The 24,308-nt window shown below is 55.4% G+C and overlaps 5 protein-coding genes across 5 annotated transcripts; 3 read left to right on the top strand and 2 right to left on the bottom strand.

Moving 5' to 3' along the window:
- Nucleotides 1-114: 114 nt before the first annotated feature.
- On the top strand, nt 115-786 carry B0H18DRAFT_1121677 (coatomer protein; the record flags this gene model as incomplete). Its single annotated transcript, XM_048034372.1, has 3 exons — nt 115-295; nt 352-577; nt 636-786. The coding sequence occupies 3 exons, from the start codon at nt 115-117 to the stop codon at nt 784-786; spliced, it is 558 nt and encodes a 185-aa protein (XP_047890524.1).
- Nucleotides 787-1,651: 865 nt separating this feature from the next.
- B0H18DRAFT_1213221 (uncharacterized protein) lies at nt 1,652-4,277 on the bottom strand (the record flags this gene model as incomplete). Its single annotated transcript, XM_048036507.1, has 9 exons — nt 1,652-2,157; nt 2,222-2,398; nt 2,451-2,650; nt 2,721-3,117; nt 3,178-3,207; nt 3,276-3,538; nt 3,598-3,874; nt 3,946-4,214; nt 4,271-4,277. 9 exons carry the CDS (start codon nt 4,275-4,277, stop codon nt 1,723-1,725), a joined length of 2,055 nt encoding a protein of 684 aa, XP_047890523.1. The 3' UTR covers nt 1,652-1,722.
- A 6,111-nt stretch (nt 4,278-10,388) lies between these two features.
- Nucleotides 10,389-12,009, bottom strand: B0H18DRAFT_956856 (uncharacterized protein; the record flags this gene model as incomplete). The annotated part of the gene is made up of 7 exons (XM_048042501.1): nt 10,389-10,723; nt 10,780-10,894; nt 10,968-11,008; nt 11,063-11,240; nt 11,299-11,532; nt 11,604-11,707; nt 11,760-12,009. The coding sequence occupies 7 exons, from the start codon at nt 12,007-12,009 to the stop codon at nt 10,389-10,391; spliced, it is 1,257 nt and encodes a 418-aa protein (XP_047890522.1).
- A 1,114-nt stretch (nt 12,010-13,123) lies between these two features.
- B0H18DRAFT_880651 (uncharacterized protein) lies at nt 13,124-14,083 on the top strand (the record flags this gene model as incomplete). The annotated part of the gene is made up of 5 exons (XM_048040788.1): nt 13,124-13,318; nt 13,369-13,494; nt 13,551-13,676; nt 13,731-13,843; nt 13,906-14,083. Coding segments are annotated over 5 exons (738 nt in total), but the record flags the coding sequence as incomplete, so codon positions are not given.
- A 1,068-nt stretch (nt 14,084-15,151) lies between these two features.
- Nucleotides 15,152-22,852, top strand: B0H18DRAFT_1095820 (Metallo-dependent phosphatase-like protein). Its single transcript, XM_048032430.1, has 21 exons — nt 15,152-15,347; nt 15,406-15,477; nt 15,534-15,591; nt 16,495-16,643; nt 16,695-16,837; nt 16,902-16,929; nt 16,982-17,081; nt 17,144-17,190; nt 17,245-17,270; nt 17,321-17,383; nt 17,440-17,463; nt 17,514-17,579; nt 17,636-17,715; nt 17,767-17,903; nt 17,964-18,012; nt 18,059-18,246; nt 20,135-20,138; nt 21,812-22,006; nt 22,056-22,097; nt 22,154-22,537; nt 22,588-22,852. Exons 1-20 carry the CDS (start codon nt 15,181-15,183, stop codon nt 22,373-22,375), a joined length of 1,860 nt encoding a protein of 619 aa, XP_047890520.1. The 5' UTR covers nt 15,152-15,180; the 3' UTR covers nt 22,376-22,537; nt 22,588-22,852.
- Nucleotides 22,853-24,308: the final 1,456 nt, after the last annotated feature.

Here is a 24,308-nt window from a genome sequence, read left to right as displayed (position 1 = left end):
CCCGCTCTTGTCCGCTGCCACCACCGACTTACTCTGAGACTCTGCTTCATAGCGTTCTCAATTCATTCCAAATATTGCAGTTACTCAAGGAAACGTCTCAGCGGAGAACTCACGATGAATTTGACATTATACACCGTCTCTGCCTTCATCATCATGGACACGGACGGACACCGCGTCCTCGCAAAGTACTACCACCCAAAGAACCACCCGCAGGGCGAGTCACAAAAGCTCCGTACGTTGAAGGAGCAGCGAGCATTTGAGAAGGGGCTCTGGCAGAAAACGAAGAAGGCGGGAGGTATGTCGTTAGATCTCGATGTCCGTAAGATGCCCTGCTGACTGCGCTGCGCGTAGGCGACATCATCCTCTACGACTCACATCTCGCAGTGTACAAGCACTCGCTCGACCTCATCTTCTACCTCATCAGCGACCCCGCCGAGAACGAGCTTATGCTCCACTCGGCACTGGTCGCGTTCTCGGACGCGGTGTACATGCTCCTGCGGAACCAGGTCGAGAAGCGGGGAGTGCTGGAGAACCTCGACCTTGTCCTGCTCTGTCTAGACGAGACGATTGACGACGGGTGCGTCCTGCTTCGCCCTAGTTTCTCGTTCGATGCAATGACGTGCGTCGCGTCCCAGCGTCATTGTCGAGACCGACTCCGCCGCCATCGCGTCGCGCGTAAGCCGGCCAAAGGCGGACAGCACGGACATCGTGATCAACGAGCAGACGATCATGAACGCGTACATGACGGTGAAGGAGAAGATGCAGCAGAGGATAGCGACGCTGTAATGCCTGACGGACTAGGGATATTTATACTCATTCGACTCGACTATCCAGCTGCCACCTTGGCTGCTGATGATGCAAGCCTCTCGCGAGGATACACTAGAAAGCGACCTTCAACTACACGAAGCGATTGGCGCGAACCTCCGCAGATCGGCAGGTAACTAACGACCTGTGATATTCCAGATAGACTTGCTTGTCATGCAAAGAGAGTGGTAGGTTCATCCCAAGTTGTGACATTCGATGTGCGTTGACCTTCCGTATACTGGTAGGCACCACGCAACATTGCTGCAGGTTTGACTTCGAAAAAATGGCCTGTTCTCAGGGCATCAGGCTTCTGAGTCGGATTGCATCTCTGCGCCGTAACGGTACTGGCCCAGCAGCACCTCGCGCACGATGCGTGTCGCAGAAGTGGCTGCCGCTGCGTTTGTGCAACATGTCGGTGCATCCGTCTGCTGTGAGCTCTACCTAGCCACGAATTGGATGCAAGTCCCATTGGGACTGAAGGCTACACCGCCAAATTTCCCATACGTAGTCAAAATATCGTGATGACAGCCCAGGGCCACGTAGACTGTCGGGCGGAGACAGCACAGCCGTCACGTTGTAGATACCGTTTTTGGAAATATAGTGACCGGCTGTGCTGCTATATGGATGCCAGCCGGGAAACATGTCTCCGTGAGCTTGAGGATCGGACGCCTGACAGCAGTTAATCGAGCCAGTACCCATATGAGGAATACATTCTGACTATGTAGCGATGCGGATCTCAGCCGTTCGAAAATTCTCCTCAGAGCCAGCTACTGACCTTGCTTTATCCAGGCATATGCTAGTGCCTGCAGCTCGAAGGTGAACTGGGTGCGAAACAGCCCGATACCGTGACGCAAACACCTTGCAGGTTATCATTGAATCCCGGTGTAGACTACATGCACGTAAGCGTAGTGATATCAGTCAAGTATCTATGTCCATTCCTATATCAACCCCGGACTGTCGCTTGCGTTTTCTCGGACGACTCGGCTCGCCGTTTGCCATCCCATTATCACGCTCGGCTTGGTTTGCTGCTTTCTTCGCTTCAGCCTTCGCTTTCTGCGCTGCGCGTTTCGTGTGTCGTTGCTCTCGTAAGGCTGTCGCAAATTCGATATGCTTGACCTCTCGGTCTTCGTGGAGTGCAATGGGCGCCCAGAGCGAGCGCGGTAACATGTCCCGTATCAAGTGCGCATTATGGAAGCTGAGGGTGTTGATGATCCAATGATCGAGTTCACCGTGTTCAATGAAGTCTTCCATGATTGTTGTGGCCCGTCGTTCTTGCATACGCGGCCGTGCGCCACTGGGAGAACATCTCCCATTTGCGCAGTCGTGCTGAACGTTGTACTTGAACTTGAGGTTCTACGTCGAGTTATGAGTACTATGCAGTCTCTATAGTGTTAGAGCGACAGATATGGTGACACACCTTGACGAGTACAATCACCGATTGAGCCTCTCCTTGCCGCCGGATTAGGACAGGCATGCCATAGACATCATGACGCTGAGACGAGACATGGTATACGTCAAGGACAGCAATTGCTTCCTCGGCGTTCGGCATACCACGCGCGAAGATGCCAGCAATGCGCCCAGTTATTGGTTGTCCCTGATGATCATCTCGGATAAGGACCATGATCGCAAAATGACATAACACGTACATCGATTGGGGAGTCAGCATATATCCACGACTGTAGGAAGCATTCGTCACTGCTCTGTGAGACGGCAGATGTGCAACGAAGCCAGCGAGTTGTGTCTTCATACGTTCCGAGATTCAACGCATGCGCGGCGTCAGTCTCGAGGAGGTTGACTTCCGGGCGGTGGCGACAACCAGCAGGAAGAGGCGCGAGCTTGATAGTGCCTGTGATAGAGTATGAGCGCAGCTGTCGAACCCGACTCAATGACATAATCACAGCTTAGAATCAACGTACCTGGTGCGAGCCCCTCAGGATCAGACCACCCGAGTAGTGTCTGGAGCATGGGGCGCGTCTGCATGAAGTCCCGTACTCCAGTCCCAGCACGGATCCATCCGCCTTCATCGTCGGCCCACCACCCACCAGTCAAGCGGTGCTTGAAGCCCTCGAGGTCGCCAAATTGGTTCGCGATATCACGGCTTGGAGCGAGATGGTTTGATAGAACAGAACACGCACGGAAGATGGCGTTGAAGCACTCGAAGGACTCTGTCATCTCGTTCAGCAGAGGACCAAATCGACGGATATCCTTGCAAATGTGATTGAGTAGATGTAACTTGATCTTCTCTAACAGTTTGCTCGGGTCCATTCCTGCAAAGACGTCGAGGACGTTGGCAATCGCAACCTGCACATCAGCCTGATACAGACTGATCAGTCATAGCAGCAGAAATGCGACATACGGAGAAGTATTACATACCAGATATTGCTCGAGGTTCGTCTCTGATATCTCCGTAAACCACAAAGCACAGCGAGTTCTCCGACGACCTTCCATAGCTGAAATTCTGTTGGATCTACGAGGTCATGGACATGGAAGACAGCGGTCTGGATGATTGTCTTCAGCTGGCGACCAATCAAGGAGTTTGCGTACTGCATGACATAGTTAGCGCGAATAGGGTGGACGGACAAACCATCCCGGTTTGTTGCCTGGAGGCGTAAAGCATATGTCTGTTTCTGTTTGGTGTTCCACTTCGTGTGCGTCGGATGCCAGGCGTATTTGACTAGACCAAGCAGGATTGTGTGTAGAAGCTCGATAGGGGTATCCTGCGACGGGTCGAAACCTACGACCTCGCAGTCAGTGACTTTGAAGCGCACATGACGTGAACTCTATCAGACCGACCTTCCAGGGTGAGAAACGGACTGAGCATCTCCTTCATGTTCGGCTCATGCTTCGCCCATAGGAACTGCTGGACTTCATCGAGAGTCATCTCAGGTTGCATATCCCGAAGGGTGCGGGCTTCGTCAATGATCTTCTCAATGAAGTATTGCGTGTAAGTGTCCTTGACTCCAGTCTCCGTCTGCGATGTCTGAACACGTTTTGCGACTCCAGAACAGGCCTCAAATATCTGGTGTATGAGTTGCTCTATGATCGCATCCTTGTTCCGTAAGTTGCCGGGCTATAGCACATCATGCGAATCAACCTCTGACACAAAGTGTATTCCCAGCAAAACCGAGATAAATGACGCACGGAGAAAAGCTTTTCGAATCCATCATTACTTTCCTTTTCTCTGTCAGTCCCGCCAGCATCACACTTCCGACAGAGAAGATTCCCCTGCCCGCCTATGTGCGACGCGACCTCACTGGACACGGGATTGTCTGACGCCTCTGCATTTGCGTAGATGCGAAGGGCAGCCTCCTCTTGCGTTGTGGCATCAAAGACAATGACGGGGTTGGTGTGCGTCGATCTGCTTCTTGCATCAGTGACATGGACTTGGGATGCACCCGGTGAGCTGGTAACTGCAACAATGACTTGTTGAGTTCGCCCCGCGATCTCGATCTCCGCCACCGGGCACGTGACATACCGCCGGGGGTGGTTCGTCCGTCTCGTCCTCTCCCCTTCTCTTTCCTCAGTCGAGTTGTTCGAGACTGAGGTAAGAATCCACATCACTATACTGTAGCACTGATACTGACTACCTACGAAGCGTCTGACCGTATCGTCTAGGTAGATCAATCTTAGTCGAGTTGTTCGAGACTGAGCGTCTGACCGTATCGTCTAGTCTCTACAGGTTATGAGCCCCGGGCGGTAATTTTGATCCCGCCCGCTTACCTGAGACTTCGTTTCGGCTTTTCAGACCCGGAACAACCTCGAGGCACCCATCAACGTGTGCTAACCCCGCCTTTACCCCGCATATAGTCACTCTACCGGCCAATGACGATCACCCCGACTTCGAGTCCCAGGGTATCGGTACCCAAAACGCCAAGGAAGCAATCGGAACTATCTCCGGCGATAAAGATGGATCTCAAGGCGACCTCCAGAGAGAAGATCTCGCTCCTCCACGTCCCGTCGTCCCTGCTCAGCGGCGGAGTCATCCTCGACCGCAAGAAGGACAACTGGTACGATTGGAAGACGTACATCGCGAACTCTCTCAAGATTTGCTTCGCCTGGGGGTACCTATCCGGTGAGGAGATCGCTCCCTCTGTCGACGACGACCCCAGCTCCGTCGTGAACTTCCGACGCAACGAGCAGGTGATCATCGCCTTGCTCAGCTCGAAGGCGGTGAAAGAGGAGCAACGCTTCATCGCTGGGTTCACGGACGCACGCGCTCTCTGGGTCGCTCTCTGCGCTCGACACGAGAAGCAGCCTGGCGCATACGCTCAGGTCCGCCTTCTTCAGGATTTCCTTGCCTGTCGTTACACTGCCGAAGAACACTTCTCGGAGACGACTACACGCCTCCAAGAACTGGCCGAACGTATCTTCCACATCGGCATCCCGAACCTCGAGGTCTTCATGACCATCGGCATGCTCAATTCCATGAACGGCTACCTCACCCATCTGCAGTCGCAGGTTGGTTCGTCGCTCACGGCTTCGGCCACTTCGGGCATCCCTTACACGTCCATCGACATCGCTGCTCGCCTCGATCTTGAGCAACGACTCCTCTCCGACAGCAAGGCGTCCTCGTCTGCCATCGCTCTCGCAGCCTATTCAAAGCCCGGGAAGCCGACGTCGTCGCAGAAGACGTGCACTAACACCAAGTGCCCACGTCCGAACGGCCACACAGCTCCGGAATGCTGGGCTCCCGGGGGCGGCATGGAAGGTCGTCGCGAGGAGGTGCTCGCGAACAAGAAGACCGGGAAGCGTTCCGCTAAGCCGGCGGCCTCTTCCTCTGGTACTGACCGCGACAAGCAGGGCCGTGCATACATCGTTGACGGCAAGACCGGCCATGCGTACTTACTGAGCACGGTTCCACCGTCGACCGCCGAGTCCGCTTCTTCGGGCGACGCCACTTCCGAAACCGACTTCGCCGGTCTTGCCACTGACACGTCCCCTGAGTGGCTCGCCACGGTGGCGGTCCCGGCAGATCTCTTCGAATATGAGACCTTGGTGTCCGTCGAGGATGAAGAGTCAGTCTCTCTCAACTGGACGGCCCACAGCCGTGCTCCTGACGACCCTGCTGCTTTCTCGGTGGCGCCGCTGCCTGCTTCGGCTCGTCGCATCTCTACTGAGGGGACTGAACCCTTTGTGTTCGATTCCGGCGCGTCCACGCACCTCTCCCCTCGTAAAGCCGATTTCCATGACCTCCGACCCATCTCTCCTCGTGGCATTAGGGGGGTAAGTGGCTCCGTCATCTACGCCTGCGGTGTGGGCAAGGTACGCCTTCACATTGGTCGCGGCGCCTCTATCATCCTCGAGAACGTCCTCTACGTGCCTCAGGCCACTGTCCGCCTTGTCAGTATCTCGGCCCTCTGTGCCTCGGCGTCTCGCTACTCCGTGCTCTTCACGGACACTGGAGTCCGCATTCTCAAGCCGGGCGGGGCTGTTCTGGCCTCCGGCACGTTGACTTCCAAGCGTCTCTATTCCCTCGATGGGACGCCTCCCTCCACCGAGCACGCCCTGTACTCTGGCCGTGTGCCGACACTCGATGTTTGGCACCGTCGTCTCGGGCACGTCAACCACCGCACGATCCACGACATGGCTCGCTTCGGGTCCGTTTCAGGTATGCCTATCATTCTCTCCCCACCGTCAAAGTGTGAACATTGCATTCTCGGCAAGCAGACGAGAAGCGCAGTTCCTAAAGTACGGGTGGGGGAGAAGGCGAAGCGGATTCTGGGCACCGTTTTTGTGGACGTGCAGGGGCAGCAGGACGTGCGCTCGGCTCTGGGCAATTTGTATTCTATGAACATTCTTGATGATTACACGTCGCATACGTGGGCTATTCCGGTGCCCTCGAAGGTCATCCTTGAACGTTTCAAAGCGTGGGTCCTCGCTCGTGAGGTCGAGACCGGGGAACACCTAGGCATCGTGCAGGTGGACAACGGCGAGCTGCTCTCCAACGACTTCAAAGCGTGGATCGAGGGCCGTGGCTCTCAATGGCGTACGACCGCGCCGCATACATCCGCGCAGAATGGTCGCATCGAACGTTTCCATCGTACGCTCATGGACCGCGCTCGCGCCATGCGGCTTGCCGCCAATGCTCCGCCAAATCGCTGGGACGAATTTCTCGTCACTGCGAACTATCTGTCCGTCCGCACGCCATCTCGCTCCCTCCCGCCTGGCGTCACGCCGTACGAGATGTGGCACGGCAAGAAGCCGGATCTCTCACACTTACGGGAAATAGGTTGTAGGGCGTTTGTGCTCATTCAAAACCGCCACAATCCCAAGATATATGAGAGGTCCGTGGAGTGCGTGCTAATTGGGTACGGTCAGCACTCGAAGACATATCGGCTGTACCACAGAGGGACCCATAAGGTGGTCGAGTCGTTTCACGTCTCGTTCATCGAGTCGCACGAGGCTCCCTCGGTTCCTCCGGTCTCCGGTGTTCTGCCATCGTCCTCGGCTGCCCCGCCCGCACCAGCTTCGCCTGCGTCTGCGTCTGCGTCGGCGTCCGACACCGTGATTGACGATGATCCAGTGGCTGCTGATCCGCCTCCGCCCTTCATCGCTCCTGTGCCGGCTGACGCGCCTCCGATGCGTTCAGCTCCGGCCGTCCCTCCTGCGCCTGCGCGGCCCGCTCCTGTCCTTGCTCCCGCCCTCGCGCCTGCCCCGCCGCCGGTACGTCGCTCCTCGCGCTTACCAATGCCTTCGCAGAAGCAGGCGGCCGCCGTCGGCGTGCCGTTTGTCTCTCGCCTGGATCGCACTCTGGAGCAGATGCGCGTGGCCTCTCCGCGTCCCTCTTCCCCTTCCGGTATCCCTGTGCCTATTCCCCCTAGCGCCCCGGCCGCTGCCCCTGCTCCGCCTCCTGTGGTCACTTCCGACCTCGACGTAGGCGAGCCGTCTGCTGACGCCGCACCGGACCTTGCGTCTGCGCTTGCGGCGTTGGCTAATGACGATGTCTTGCCTCTCAATGTCGAGTATCCGGGCGATCCCGCCTCTCTTGCGGAAGCCGAGGCGTCTCCGTTCCGGGATGAATGGCGCGCCGCCCTTCGGGACGAGCTTCAGTCCATCAAGGATCTGGGTGTGTACCGCCTCATCCCTCGCTCGCAGGTTCCGGCGGGGCGTCGCGTCATGAAGGGCAAGCCCGTTTATAGGTTGAAGCGGAATGAAAATGGCGACCCGGTGCGTTTCAAGGCCCGTTGGGTCGCTAAGGGTTTTCAGCAGGTATACGGGCAGGATTATAATCGGACCTCCTCACCCACAATGCGCATGGAGTCCTTTCGTGCACTCCTTCATCTAGCCGCATCTCTGGACTGGGAAGTCGAGCAGTTGGACGTGAAAACTGCCTTCCTTTACGGCGTCCTACCTGAGGAGGAGTACTGCTACATGGAGCAGCCTCCGGGTTTTGAGGAGCCTGGCAAGGAGAGCTGGGTTTGGGAGCTGGTACGTGGCATTTACGGCACCAAGCAGGGCAGTCGTACATGGAACGACACCATGAACGCGCACCTGCTGAGCATCGGCTTCACCCGCCTGCCCTGCGAGTACTGCGTTTACTATCGCAAGACAGAGCGGGGGACTGTCCTCACGGGCGTGCACGTCGACGACTTCCTCCTAACGGCTAGCTCGGCTGCCGCTAAGGAGGAGTTCAAAGACGATTTGCGTCGCGTCTGGAAGATCGCTGACCTTGGTGAGGCTCGGTTCTGTGTTGGCATTCAGATCGATCGCGACCGCACTCGTCGGACGGTTGCCGTCTCGCAGACTGCCCTCATTGACAAAATTGTCAAGCAGTTCCGCCTGGACGGCCCTGACTGCGCTCCGGTCTCTACGCCCATGGAAGCCGGCCTGCGTCTCTCTCGCTCTCAGCACGCTCCCAAGACTCCTGCTGCCAAGGAGCGTGCAGCGCGTCTCCCCTACCGCTCTCTCATAGGCTGTCTTATGTACCTTGCTATCGGCACTCGCCCGGACATCGCGCTTGCGATTCAGCACCTCAGCCAGTTTCTCGACTGCTATGCCGAAGTCCACTGGGAGGCCGCCAAACGCGTCGTGCGGTACCTCAAGGGCACGCGCCTCTTCCGGCTCCACCTCGGCGGCGCTGATGCGGCTAATCTGAACGGCTACGCCGACGCCAGCCACGCCAGCTGCATCGACACTCGTCGTTCTACAGGCGGCTATTGCTGGAATCTCGGCTCGGGCGTCATATCTTGGTCCGCGCGGAAGCAGCCTACGGTCTCGACTTCCACGACTGAAGCGGAATACGTTGCGGCCGCTGAGTCCTCGAAAGAAGGCGTCTGGCTGCGTTTCTTGCTTGACGGCCTTGGTTTTCCACAGCACTCGGCGTCCCTCATGCGCGTCGACAGCACCAGCGCCATCACCCTCTCTTCCGACTCCACCTTCCACTCTCGTGTGAAGCACATCGATATCAAGTGGCACTACTTGCGCGAAGTCGTCCTCGCCAAGCGGATCGCTATCCAATACGTCCCGTCTCACCTCAATGTCGCCGACGCTTTCACGAAGGCGCTCGAGCGCAAGCCGTTCCAGCTCTTGCGAGGGCTCATGGGCCTCAGGCCTCCATGCGAGGAGGAGTCTTCTAGGTGAGGAGGAGTTCCTCAACAGGAGGAGTCCATCTTCTCGTCTGCACTGTCGCGTCACCCGTTCTCTTTTCCGATCCTTTCATCATTACGATACCTAATGTCTCTGGACTCTTCATGGACTACTTCTGATTCTCCTTTCCCGTTTATGCGATACCTACATTATACGCGATACCTACAATTTCTTATGTTTCCCCCTACGTATTTCACGTTCCCCTCCGTCGTCTCTCTCGTCATTCGCGCCGAGGAGGAGTGTTGAGTTCGCCCCGCGATCTCGATCTCCGCCACCGGGCACGTGACATACCGCCGGGGGTGGTTCGTCCGTCTCGTCCTCTCCCCTTCTCTTTCCTCAGTCGAGTTGTTCGAGACTGAGGTAAGAATCCACATCACTATACTGTAGCACTGATACTGACTACCTACGAAGCGTCTGACCGTATCGTCTAGGTAGATCAATCTTAGTCGAGTTGTTCGAGACTGAGCGTCTGACCGTATCGTCTAGTCTCTACATGTAGAGACTAGACGATACGGTCAGACGCTCAGTCTCGAACAACTCGACTAAGATTGATCTACCTAGACGATACGGTCAGACGCTTCGTAGGTAGTCAGTATCAGTGCTACAGTATAGTGATGTGGATTCTTACCTCAGTCTCGAACAACTCGACTGAGGAAAGAGAAGGGGAGAGGACGAGACGGACGAACCACCCCCGGCGGTATGTCACGTGCCCGGTGGCGGAGATCGAGATCGCGGGGCGAACTCAACACTCCTCCTCGGCGCGAATGACGAGAGAGACGACGGAGGGGAACGTGAAATACGTAGGGGGAAACATAAGAAATTGTAGGTATCGCGTATAATGTAGGTATCGCATAAACGGGAAAGGAGAATCAGAAGTAGTCCATGAAGAGTCCAGAGACATTAGGTATCGTAATGATGAAAGGATCGGAAAAGAGAACGGGTGACGCGACAGTGCAGACGAGAAGATGGACTCCTCCTGTTGAGGAACTCCTCCTCACCTAGAAGACTCCTCCTCGCATGGAGGCCTGAGGCCCATGAGCCCTCGCAAGAGCTGGAACGGCTTGCGCTCGCTTCTTAGCTTCGAAGAACTGTTCCGCGATGCTTGCATGCTGCGAGGTCGACACAAAATGAGTATGGAACTCTTGTTGAAGTAGACGGCGCGGAAGGTTCCGATGAGTCATGTACGCATTCCAGTGCTTGTTCCAGGATTTTGAGCGATTTCCTGAGACATCGTCGCTGAAATAGTCGATGAAGCTGGTGTAGAGCGGGCGTCCCTTGGCAATATCACGAAGAGGGTTTGGCATCTTTGCTGGGTATTCGGCATCAACAGAGTCTATTGGAAGAGGCGGAGTCGTCATCAAGATCTCCGGTCATACTTGAATCACGTACTGCTCCAGCGCGAGGGTAATTTTTGACTCTCCTCGAGCGAAAGGTAATTCTCCGCCAGGTCGCATGCTTTGATGGACTCTGTTGAATCTTGATCATGCACAGATGCAATCCCATCCTAGTCGTCCAATCACACAATATGACCAACTTGAATCAACAGGTATGTACGACACATTCAGTTATCGACTCACAAAGGATATGCTCACGCGATACGCGTCAGCTCGGAGATCGCCTGCGCTTCGCATCACCCACCGAACGGGTATAACAAAGGTCCCATCTTGCATACAAGCCAACTCGTTGACATAGAAGTGTTGATTTCGCTGCCGGTCATTGTACATAGGACTCAGGATGTGTGATGGTACGTCGTGATGCCATTTCTGGGCATGATAGACTTCACTGATCTTCCCGCATGGGTCGACAATGTAGCGCTCAAGGTGCGGAACGGTGAGTGGATTTGCATAGTCCTATAGTAGCAATTCAACTCGTGCTCAGACAACATTTCTCAGTACAAATAGACCTCACCTTTGCGACCAATTCGACAGGGTCGTTGATTGTGAACCGATTGCCACGAACTGAGACACAATCAAGCGACGCGACACCGCTCGAGCCTCGAAGCCATTTCTGCACCTTTCGCAGCCGATCCAAGGATGGTACATCGCGCACTCCCATCTCCTTCAGAACCCACAATAGGACACGCATCAATGAGCTTGATATCCGTAGGCGGGGAAGATTATCAATCAAGTCCAAGAGAAATATCTGCAAGGTCGGACAAGAACAAAGAAGAAATGTGAGTACAGTATGTATGACTCTCCTGACGGAATACTCACCACTTTTGATTCATATGGAAGCCAACAACGAGTTGATGAGTTCTCCGCGTTTTCGGGCTGATCCAAAGGATGGCCATTTATCTCAGGTTCGTCATGCAACAGTGCTATACGCCCGAGTTAAAGTGTGAACACCAACTCGAGGGTGCCGAGGCTTACCGGCGTTTTTCAACAACTCAGCCAATATATCATCGCCTTCTGGATCGTCGCCCAACAACTCTCTAAGCATCTCATCGTTTTCCGTCTCTCCAAACCCGGTCTCTGCAGCTGCAAGCCGTGGATTCCATAGGCCGAATGTCTCGGCCTCGCGTTCAAGCCTCTCGCGCGTGGCTGTGGCTGCAGTGTCCGTGTCTTGCGCCAAGTCATCGATTCCGAAGTCAGCACCGTTCCTCTCAAAACCATCCCACATTGCAGCCTCTGCCACGGTACGGTGTAACGAAGCCTGATATGTGCTGGGCCCAGACTGGGAAACATCGACTGAACGCAGTGTCACCGTTTCAGCTGTCCCCGCGGCTGCCCGAGCAGCAGACATCTTTTGTTGTATACGCCCCGCATCCTCCGCTTCACAAGCACGTCGGTGACCCAGAGAATTAAGGTGCGTCTTCTGAGACTCGCGTTTCATCCATGCGTTGCGTTGGAGAGGATCATGTGCCAGACATACCCGGCAATGTATCTTCTTGCCATCCTCCGATTCAGTGAAACCTCCAATTCAATGTGAGTCCAAACAGTCAATTGATCGGTCAATAGATGCTTACAGCCTGCGACCGCCTTGCGGGCTGAAGGCATAGTGGACTCTGCGCCTGGAGAATGTCCGCTACGACGGTCTGCAGTGTGTCGTGAAGTGAAGTGACCGTGGTTCTTTCAGTTTCAGTTGCTTAGCAACCTTCGCTGACAGCTTCACCTGTCACCTCGAGCTTGCGTTTCAGCCATTGTTCGTCGGGCGTGGCAAGCCAATTTGAATTGCTTGAAGACGAATTAAACCCGAGACTACCGAAGTGGATATATCAACAGCGAGGTGCGCCCGAACATAAATCCGCCCAAGTTCTCTCTCCGTTTTGCTCACCAACTTCATCTTCAATCGTCTCCTTCACTGCCTGACTGAGCCATGACTTCGACACGCCATTCTTCTCCTGCAGACGGCCATGCTGACGTGTTCGACTCCGCAAGGGCTGCCATGGAAGAGGACACGCCTCCGACAACACCACGTCGCGCCAACAAACGACAACGTATGCAAGCTGGCCTCGATGACGAGGGCGTGGATCGTCCTCAGGATGAACCAGGTCTGACTTCAAGCTCGGAGCCTGCTGCCACGGTACTGTCAGCGAACGCGGCCACTGTGGAGGCCACTGTAGCAGCTGTCACGACTAGCTCTGGCAATCAATTGGCTTATGCCAAGAGGTACGGCCAACGCAAGGGGCTCCGAGGCGAGCAGCAGGCTGAGCTGGAGTCGTTCGCATTGGTAATCCTTATTATATCCTCCTCTGATACCGAAGACGAGCTGACAGTACGTCACTTAGAGCGACCCGGGCACGCGTCAAGTCAAGCTCTACTCGCAGGGACTACAACTCGAGAAGAAACTCGACAGCATCATGATGTCGATGCCTCCTTGGTCGCCATCGAAGGAGCTGCAGACCAACATCAGCCACTATGCTGTCGCCGTCATGCTCTCGAGCAAGATCAGTGCGTATAAAGGTCAAACCCCTGTTAACCATGTGTTGGTAAGTGAGTCGTGTCTTACGATCTACCGTCTCACAATGAATACGGTCAGGATATCATACGCATTTTGCGGTTCGACATACCGACTGGGATTGAGCGTAATGCTGCTAACTGGAAGAAGATCGTTAAGGCGGTGTCGGACGCCTTCACCGCGATTCGAGCTGCATTCAAGAAATTGGTACGTTCACTGCTGACAAATGTGCAAAAGCGGTAACTGACTGTCCCGCCTGCCAGCTTCGTTTGAGCACCATAGGCATTACCCCCTCAAACCACCAGACCATCTATAAGCTCACGATGGTATTGATCAAGAATACTAAGTGCGAGGCCAGCGTTCCGCTATGTGCCCGTGTTGCTCTCATGGTAAGTACTCAAATCATGGCTGATAGCTCGGTGATCTCATTTCATCTCTACTAGCGTGCGGTGTACATGGTCCGTGAGAATCGTGGTCCGCATTTCTGGGACCGAATCGATGATGAGCTCGCGGCGCTGCGCAAAAAGGCTGCTGGCAATGAACGCAAGTGGATCAAGTGCGTACTTGAGTCTCATTGCTCACCACTGTTCACGCCTCACACCTCATGTATCTCTTCAGGGGCTTGCGCCACGTTCTCGACAAGGATCGCAAGAAGCATGGACAGGACGATCATGAGGTTGACGACCTTGAGGATGAGGTGGATGAACTGCAGCAGGAGGTCGACGATATCTTAGAAGGTCGCTCGCATGCTATCAGCAATGCGAGTGCTGCTGTCATAGATAGTGCTCCGGCCTGACTCCGAGTCGGAGGGCGGATAGCTTCATGTTCTGTCGCCGTCGATGTATTAGCCAATTGCGCATGGTATTCATAATAGATCCTGATACAATGGCACCTATTGTACCAGGCCATTGCTACGAGGGAGCACTGAAACAAATAATATGGAAACCTATCTGACGTGCTCGTGGCAAGCAAGCCAGTCAGGAGGTTGCTGGTTTCGTGTACACCACCATAACAGTCGTGTGTATGCCTGCTGTATGAATTGCTATATTGTATATAATAATACAGGTGACAGTCGGCGAACTCGCTGCATGGGGATCAGCAAAATTGCCAGGCAGTGACCATCTGGCAATGCAGGTAAGGGAAAGGACTCTGACTACATGTATCGTACATGGGTTACAACGTAGGCGACACCAGGCCGTAATATATGGTGACCACATCGACTGGGTCCGGTCCGGAGCCATCCCCGATGAAGTCTGGCGTCCACATGGTGGCGATGCCGGCGACACATAGCCTTGAGGTAGTATCCCCAAGCCGGTGACTACCTCGCCACCACCCGTCGAAATTTTGGCGGTGTATCCATATATCTGGTGAGAGCATGCTGTGGCGACGCACAACCACGCGGTGACGAGCCTTCGCAATCGAGCGAGGACCCATACCCGCCAAGTTACCTCATTCTGCCGGCGACGAATTCTCCTTACCATGCTCTCACCGTCTGACGTGCCCCACGGAATCCTTCACATCCGACCGTCTGAGGCATCGAGGCGTGCGCGTCGGCAGTGCGCACGTTTGAGGGGGATCGCCCCTACGCATGGCCCGGCCATGTCAAAAGTCAGAACGACTGTCAACAACAGAGAAGAGAACGCGTCTCGTTTACTACCTTTGTATCATCATACTTTGAGCACACCGTGTATGTACCTCGTACCATGCGGCTCCAGAGCGATGCCGTGGGTACGTGCCGCGGTGCCCATGCGGCGGGCAGCGCTGTTCCCCCACGATAACGTTCTCAATCTTCCTGAAACGTGCGCGTGCGACTGTGGTTCTAACTGGTTCTAATAGCCTCGGAGGTATATATATACCCTCTTATGCCGAAGATGATGTGCATCGCTCGTCGACATGCAGCGCTCCTTCAAGTTCGCGATCCTCAGCGCACTCGCTGCCGCTGCGGCGGTCCTCGCGTGTCCGGGCGAGGAACACAACCATATCCACGAGCACAGGAAGCGTGAGTATCCACAGGTCCCTCTGACGCCTCCGACGCGGCCTTTGGTGTGGTCGGATGTCAAGTGAGTAGCGGGAATATCTTAGGAGACGTTATATGGGTTGACCAGAAGTTGTGGGCAGCGTCATTCATACAACGGACAGCCATGGATGGCTCTTGGGTCACCAGCATCTTTCGTTCCCGGAGCCCAACTACAGGTCCGTCCAAGCATACTGTACATAGCCAGACGAGGTCTGACTGTATGGTGCTGTAGTGGGGACTTCGGTGACTTCGCATCGTTCGTGACGCACATGAAAGCGATCGCTGAGGTGAGATCATCCAGCCATTTGCACGGTATATCTCGCTGTGGTTGATCAATTTACATTATCATCATGATTGGAATCTTGTTTGCTTGATCGCAACTGACTGTTTCCAGCTATTTCCATGTTGCTAGACACCCTCCCGAGAATGCGTGCACAGGCGGAGGGCGGAGGGCCTTCGTCTGGCCTTGTTCGCAGGTGATCCGCACGCTCTGCCGGTCGACTGCGGCTTCAAATTTCGGTCTGATTCGCGTTCGACATTGCTCGTCATGGTATTCCTCTGTCCCCATCACAGGAAATACCAAGGCCGACGAACGCCTCCTGTACACACATCTCGACGAGGGGTCTAGCATCGTGGAATTGGCTGTCATCGTTGGGCCCCGCGCGAAAAGTGTGTATAGGAGCGGACGTCGTCGGACATTGGCAACCAGTGATCCGGATACTGCACGGCCCAATATGAGCCGCTGTAGCAAGGTTGCGGCTGCCTGGCTGTCAAAATCCGCTGCGTCCGGCGTGATCTTATATGACTCCGCCTATGTATGTTTGAAGGCGTGGGGCCCAACGGACTTAGCTGTCAGTGATTTGGACACTGTGTCGCTCGCAGTTCAGTCCACATCGTTGGGCCCCATACAAAAAGTGCGTATAGGAGCGAAGGTCCTCAGACGTTGGTATTCAGTGATTCGGACACTGCGCCGCCGCTCGACCCGGGTCGCCGTAGCTAAGGTTGCGGCTGCCTGGCTCAGCCTGACCGTCCGAGTCGAAGTGCGTTGCGTCCGGCGTTTTCCATATCAACCTCGCTGGACTCCGCGGCCCGCGAATGTATGTTTGGAAGTCGCGGGGCCGTCGGCGATATGGACTTTACTGTTATCGCGTATCCATGATTAGCTTGTTGACACTTGACGGTCCCCACAGGAAAAGGACGTCGACCTTCTGCTGATCGACACCGGTGACCTGCACGATGGCACAGGTCTGTCGGATGGGTTCCCTCTGGGCCAGGTCGATGGCCGCGAGACGAACAAGTTCATCATGGACCTTCCGTACGACGTCCTCACTATCGGCAAGTGCGTATCTTCGCTGAGGCCGTATGTGTGATGTTCTGAAGACAATCCTAGTCACGAGTTGTACGACTACGCAAACACGTACGACATGTACACGAACTTCGCACCGTACTGGAACGGCCGGTACCTCTCTTCGAACGTGAATATCACCGTCTACGCGGGTAGCGGTAACGAGACGAAGAGTGTTCCGGTTGGTGGTGAGTGCCGACTCAAAGGTCAACCTTACATCCAACTATGATTGACAGGGTGCGTCTGTCGCAGAGAGATACGTCAAGTTCAAGACAAGGAAGTGAGCATCGCATCACACTTACGTATAGCGCTGCGCGCTAATCAAGTCGAAGGGGTCGCTCCGTGACCTCCCTCGGTGTCCTGTACGACTTCACGGGCAACGACGTCAACACGACTGTGCAGACTGTTTCCAAGATGGTCAAAGAAGACTGGGTGTGTCCGTCTTAGTTATGAACATGCGCCGTGATTGTTAATATCCTCTGATACTTCAATAGTTCACTGAAGCCATCAAGGATGAACCCGATTTCTTCCTGCTCCTAGGGTGCGTAGTTCGGTGTTCGCTCTGTGGTTTGTTTTGCTGAACCTGGGATATCAGACACATGCCCGTCCGCTACGACAACTGTACGCAGACTTCATTCCTGGCATAAGACGCGTTACTGAGCGGAATTCAGGGCCGACCGTGTACGACGCCATCCGCAAGGTGCACAAGTACACGCCCATCCTGATATTCGGTGGTACGTATCTCTACAAAGACTTGCAGCGCAGAAGCATTGACATGAAGCCATCGCAGGCCACACTCACATTCGTGACTGCAGTAAGTTCTTCACCGTCTTGACCAACAGCAAGTGATTCACAGCGCCAAAGCTCAATTCGACGGTCGTTCTATGGCCCTCGAGAGTGGTCGCTACATGGAGACTGTTGGCTGGTTGAGTACGCACACTATCGATTATGCGCAGCGCAAGATAGTCGCTGACTTGCCTCGGAAGGCGCGAACCTCAGCGGCACGGAGAAGGAGAACATCACATTCACTCGGCGCTACCTCGATGCCAACCGTGTTACATACGAGGTATGTTAGAGGTCGTCAGCGTATTCAATCGGCAGGCTCACGTTCACGTAGTACCACACGAACACGAGCAACAGTACCTACGACACTACTGCCGGTCAAAACATCACATCGGGCCTTCAGCAGCTGTGGAATACGTATGATCTAGGCTTCCTGTACGGCACGGCCCCTCAGGACTACACCCTCTCTCGGTGAGCTCCCTCGGACAGTGCCGCAATTCTATGCATCTCAGCCGACGTTATACCTTCCAGCGATCCCTACCCGTCAAACGGCTCTGTCCTTTCTCTTCTGGTTTCCGAGGTAGGCCTCTGGTATTCCTGATTTACACCCGCTCACACCACTGTAGGCCCTGCCGTACGTGCTCACCATCAACAACACACGCATGAACGTCCCGAACATCATCCTGACCAACTCCGGCGAGCTGCGCTACGACATCTTCGAGGGCACCTTCAACAAGAACGACCAGCTCACGGCGCTGCCCTTCGCTGACTCCTTCCTGTACATCCCGAACATCACATCAGGAAAAACTCTCCTGTGAATGAGCAGTAATTACTCTGGATTCCACATAATTAAGAATAATCATATGCATTCGGTCGCTTCCAGTAATACGCTACGCTAGCTAAGGTCCATGGGTCCCAGGTCTGGATGCTCAATATTACTACGGAATTATTGAGTATTTTGTACGTATTCCACAGCACATAGAAGTTATTCGTGGGCATTTTACGGTTGGATATCTCGCCGCATTTTGTTGAAGAGCAAACATTAATGCATACTATGTATTCTACACAACACTGGGTCAAGCGAACATGCAGAAGTAACTACTGTCTACGTCTAACTGCCATGATACATCAATCACCTGAAGAAAACACGACAATCATCAGTAATGATGTCCACAATATAATGTAAGGATCGCATACCAGCTAGCTGTACTAGAGTGACAGTGGGCGCCCCCAGTGACGCAGTAGCAACACCACCTGCAGCCAGAGCCGCACGCATCGTACCTGTACCGTAGTAGTAGTAGTACTAGGCAGAGCAGGGGTCTACCCGCAGGTGCCCTGAGCTTGACCTGGATCCGTACCCGGCCCGGGTACTGACCCGCGACGGCGGGTACGGGTTCTGCACGGGTCCAGGTAGGTCCACCACGGGTCCGCGGCAAATGGACACATGAACGGCTACACGGGCAATCACGTGGGTGAATCGGTGGCAAGCTGGCCGAGTAGACGAGAGCACGTACAAGGGAGCGCATGCGAGAGGGCGCGTGGGCGAGAGAGCGCGTGGGCAAGATGTGAGTTTGGACATAACAAAGTCTGATCCAAGGATGGTGGGCGAGTCAGTCAGTGGGCAAGCGAGACGGTCAGCGAGCGAGACAGTCGGCGAGCAGGACAGCGGGCAGACAACAGGCGCACGAGACAGCAAGATGGAGACAAGTGACAGGCACGATTATACCTTAGGCTTGCGCGCGTACTTGCACCTGTACTTGCCGTCAATGCTCAAGGTAGAAGTCGCCCGGCCAGAGGTTGTCGAGCGAGCCCTCAGGGATGTATGACCCTGCGTTGTGGTTCTTCTCCCGGAGAGTGAGCGCGTCGATGTATGTCTGGCATGGCACGACCTTCATACTCTCCAATCTGTTAATGAGGTCCAACTTCTCGCGGATCGTCTTCGTGTCGCCCTTCATGCGAATCGTGAAGAAGCTGCTCACGAGATCACTGCTGAACGCGAACATGCTGATGTGCTTGGCCTTAAGCTCAGCGGACTCGACGCTCGTGGGGAGGGACGCAAGGCCACCGGTACAGGCTGTACCGGTGGAGCTTGTTGCGCTGGATGAAGCGAGAACGGCGTCGGCAGTGATCGGTCGGGCGGTGTTGTAGACGCACGCGTCGATCACATCTGGAGGTGTCGAACTTGTTGCTGCGGACGAAAAGGACGCTGTCGAGGGAGGGCCGGCCCTGGAGGATCATGGTGAGTGTGACAGGGCCGCCGCCGTCGAGGCGGAGGAGCATGCGCCAGTGGAGGACGGCGGAGGCGGACGGCCCCAAAGCCTCGTTCTCAGGCCCGCCGAAGAGCACGACTTGCGTGACGAGGATGTCGAGGTCGCCGCCGTCGAAGGAGTCACGATTGCTGATGCCTATAGCCATATCGCTATCCGTGCGCGTTCTTGCAAGGTCAGAGACGACACAGGCTGGGTGATCGCACGCGACTCACCGAGGACAGTCTGTGGGCTGCTAAGTGTCTTGGACTATTTTGGGGCACTAGGTCGACGTTGACTATATCGGAGTCGGCCCTTACCCATGAAGGGTCTGCATCCGCTAAAATGGGTACGTATCGTGTGTGGGTACACGCGAGTCATACAGGTCCTGCAAAAGCCATGTGAGCAAATCACTTGATGAGCGAGTCGGAGCGACAGGCGGTGGTGAGTCTACAGACGAGTAAGCGGCTGCAAGTAAGAGAGGGCACGAACAAGGACAGGCGAGTGGGCGTGTGAGTCAACGGGCAAGAAGCGAATGGCAGGGAAGAGGACACACGGGCGAGCAAGCAAGACAGGGTGGGCAATTGAGACAGCGGACGCGGGCGGGCAGGCGAGAGGGTAGGCGAGAGGGTAGGCGAGAGGCTTAGAGCGAGACTGACGTGGCGCTTGCGTGGCGCTGTGGCGGCGGTGTCAGATTCGATCGAGATATTGTTTAGGGCAAGCAGCGCTCCCACTTGCGTCATCACCCACTCGCCTCCTTCTCTCCGCCACCCGCTTGTCGCTCGTCACTCGCATGCGGCGTCGCCCATCTTCAACCTGTCCCGTCTCACCAAGCACAGTCCCGCCGTGGCGCGACCGTCGGCGCCGCTCGCGAAAGCACCGGACGGTCTGCGTTCGGACAAACACTACCGTGACCATGCGCGAAGCACTCATCATGCGACATGCCATCCCAAACTCCGAATGCGACAAGCCCGAGCACGCAAAGCCGCAAGCCTGAGCACAACAAACGAGCACGGTCGAAGGAAGGGACAGCAGAATAGATGACGGGCAGGAGTGGTGAACGAAAGGGCCCGGAAGGAAAGCGAAGGCAAGAAATCCAAAGTGAGTCATTCGTAGTGTATCTGTTACTAGTCGCAATGCTCGGGCAAGTGCGTTGACGAGCAGCAAGCTCGCAGCCATTCTCTCGCGCACACCCGTCCTCTCGCAAGCTAGACGCGCTTCTCTACGGGCACGCCACACAGTTACACCATGTAAGTCTCTGCGACTACCGAACAGCGAGCAGACACCCTCTCTGCCCCCGGTGGTGCACCCCTCGATCTTCCTCGCTCGCCTAGTCGTTCTCGCTCGTTTACTTGCCATCGCCCACTCGTGTTTGCCCACTCGCCAATCTCCCTTGGCTTCTCGCCGGTTCGCCCTTGGCTCATCACCACTTGTCCGCTCGCCCGTTCTTGCCCGCCCGCCCACGTGTTCTTGTCTGCCCACGCTCGCTTTCTTGCTAGCTCAATCGACCGCCCGCCCGCCTGCGCCTGTCCTCCCGTGCTCGCTTTCACACCCGCTCGCTGTCGACTTCTTGACCCGCGTACCCACTCGTGGACCCACACCGTCTCGCACTACACCCAAACGCTCGCACTGTCTCGCTCAACGTCCCTCTCGCATGCGCTCTCCTGTCCGCGCTCTTGTCTGCTCGGCCGCCTGCCACTCAATCGCGCGATCGCTCATTCGTCCACGCACCCAATTGCCCGCGGGCCGTTCGTGGACGACTGAGATGTGGCTATCATAGTTGACTATGCATACGTGGTGGAGGACTAAATCAAAGTGATATTTGGGTCATGTGTACTATACATAGAATCATTTAGGAGACACATCAATATATTACTGTTGTTTTCACCTTCGTGAATGAATCACTGTGGCAGCATCATGACCTCTGTACGGAAGATTCCATCAATACTTTCTTGTATTGGTGCTTTATTAACGACTGCACTCGAACGACGTGTCGAATGGTCAACAATACAGAGTGTTATTGCGAACAGCGTCAGAAATTTCAAAACTCTACGTATTATGGAGAATATCTGTCTGTTCGTTGTAATTCCCAAGGAGGGATTTTCCTGATGCACCCTGTCCGTCGCGGAGCAGATCCTGCCAGGGCTCAACAAGGGCGGCGAGAACGACCGGCGGCGCTCGCTCGACCTGCTTGAGCGCGAGACAGAGCGCTATGCACGGGGCGACGTAAGTGTGCGATACAACGCGTGGCTGGAGGAGATGAGCGCGAGGAGGATTCGGTCGAGGGCTGACGATGACAACCTCACTCTGGGATATGTCACGTCTGATGTGAGTGCTGCTTCATCCCCCACTCTGCGCTCGCTGATGGAACACCTAGCAATGCCCCGGCGTCGGCGACGACACTCCCCACACCGCCCTTGTGAGTGTCGCATATCGGCACCGCAGTGTAACCTGATCTAACTCGGCTGCCTGCAGCCTTACCATTCGAGCCCGGACTACATCTCGTCCGACGCGCCCAGCGTGTTGAACGACACCCTCGTCGACCTCGTCTTCATCGATTTCATCGAGGAGGACGTGATTGACATACTGAACAACGTCCAGAGCGACAAGACGTACACTCAGTCGGAAGTACTGTCCTACTCGCCGATCCTTGCCAGCGCCGTGCTCGGCTTGTACGCCCAAGAATACTGGAACTGAGTGGGTTCGCGACAACATGTACAGTATGGTAGTATCTTGGCGTGCTCTTTAACATCGTGTGAAGACCTGGTTGTTTCAGCAATCTGCCTAGCATACTTATGCGGACCGCCTGTTGCACCAGGGTCGATGCCGCGGCGTTCAATCTCGCGGTCGAAGACACATCTGTGAATCGTCTCACTGATGTCCATTAAGTGTATGCAGGTAATTCATACGTAGTCTAGATTGTCTTGGGTGAAACGACTCATAAATCGTCTTCTGTGTCAAGTTTGACAAGTCGTACGGCAACCACACAATCTGTCAACAATTGTCACGGATACACATTGCTACCAGTTTTCAACCTCATATAATAAGTTAGATTGTGCGATTGAGGCATGAAGGTGCTCTCATGACGGAGCAGTCCCTGTCAATTACAGTTAGAGAGAACGCAAATACCATGGAGTGTGAACCTAGATCACCTTCATTGCCACATCCAGTGCCACTCGGCCAGAAGGAAGCAGACTCGCCGCTCAGGCATGCGCCCGACCAGAGCTGGCTCTCGTCAGACCCAGTCCATTCGCTGCAACTCACTTCGGTGTAGGATCCAGTGAGCGCAGTGTGACCTACAGTGGAAAGATTGTAATCAGTACATAATTCAACCGTGCTGTCTGCCACTCACCTGACGGGAAGAACACGCCAGCGCCTCCTGTGTCTTCGCAAATGTCGAAGCTACGGGGTACCAAGGCCGCGATGAGTGGTTTGACATTTTCCAGCTCCTGGCACATACTGTCGGAATGTTAGATCCGTGTAGATAGAATTGTACTAACAGAACTCACCTTAGACTCGAGGCCGATATGCGGTCCTCGTCGTATGCTCGCGCCGGCGCTTATCGCCGGCTGTACATCGCCCGCCTTAGACGGTAGCCTCGAGGCTACCGTGTGCGACGTGCGCCGTCCGACGCCGTCGTATCAGATCAGTACCTGTACGTGTATAAGTAGATAGACAAAGCCAATGCTTACCTTAGAGTTTTCCTCCCGAGCTCTCCGGTCTGCGCCCCGACCCTCAAGCACCTGCGTCGCGCCGAGTCGATACTCGCCGCCGTTCCATCACGTCGTATACGCGATAGGTTATGAGCCCCGCTCTTCGAGCTTAGGGTCTATCTTCGTGCGCTTTTTGTCCCATTTTCGGACCCCTGTATGCCAGCAAAGTTCCTCGCCTACCCGCAGACCGTTCCATTAGTCACCACCGTTCGTCGAGCCACTCGCGCCTACCTTCAGCAAACCGGACACACCGTTTCCGAGCTCGACGACCTCCCTCCGTACGATCGCCGCGATCTACCCTTCCCAGACGACGACGACTCGGACGAAGAACTCACCTCTGGTTCGTCTCCGAGCTCTCCATCCTCTATCCGCGAGCCATCCCCTGCCCCTGTCCAACCTCAACCTTCCGAACCCTCGGCTTCGCCCTCGCCACCACCCAGCCCCCCACCATCCATCCGAGTCCAGTGTCGCGCGATGTCTACGACCGTTGCGAAAGAGTTCTCGGAGGTCCCGAAGCTTGCTGCTGATGGACAGAACTACCGCCTGTGGATTCGGCGTGTACGTGTTGCTGCGAGTGCTTGCGATGGCGACGACCTCTTGACCGCGGCGCCTGATGACGACAGCACGAAGCTTCACGCGCAGATGCGCAACGCGATTACGCAGAAGCTACCGGACGCGATCTTCGTCAAATACGACGACAACACCACTGTCGCTTCGATACTCACCGACCTCGACAAGGAGTTTGGGCAGTACACTGCTGCCCACGAGGCCTGGACCGAGGCGCGTCTTTTCTCGTTGAAGTGCACGGACGAGCGAAAGGTCCGGCAGCACCTAGACAAGCTCGCTCAGCTTCGGAAGGAGCTCGGCGAGATGGGCACGACAATTGAGGAGAAGACGTACATCAATGCCATTACCAC

The sequence above is a fragment of the Fomitopsis serialis genome, assembly GCF_022376445.1.
Source record: "Fomitopsis serialis strain Sig1Antser10 chromosome Unknown B0H18scaffold_64, whole genome shotgun sequence".
Classification (NCBI taxonomy): Eukaryota; Fungi; Basidiomycota; class Agaricomycetes; order Polyporales; family Fomitopsidaceae; genus Fomitopsis; species Fomitopsis serialis.
This window is presented reverse-complemented; position numbering and strand designations above follow the sequence as displayed.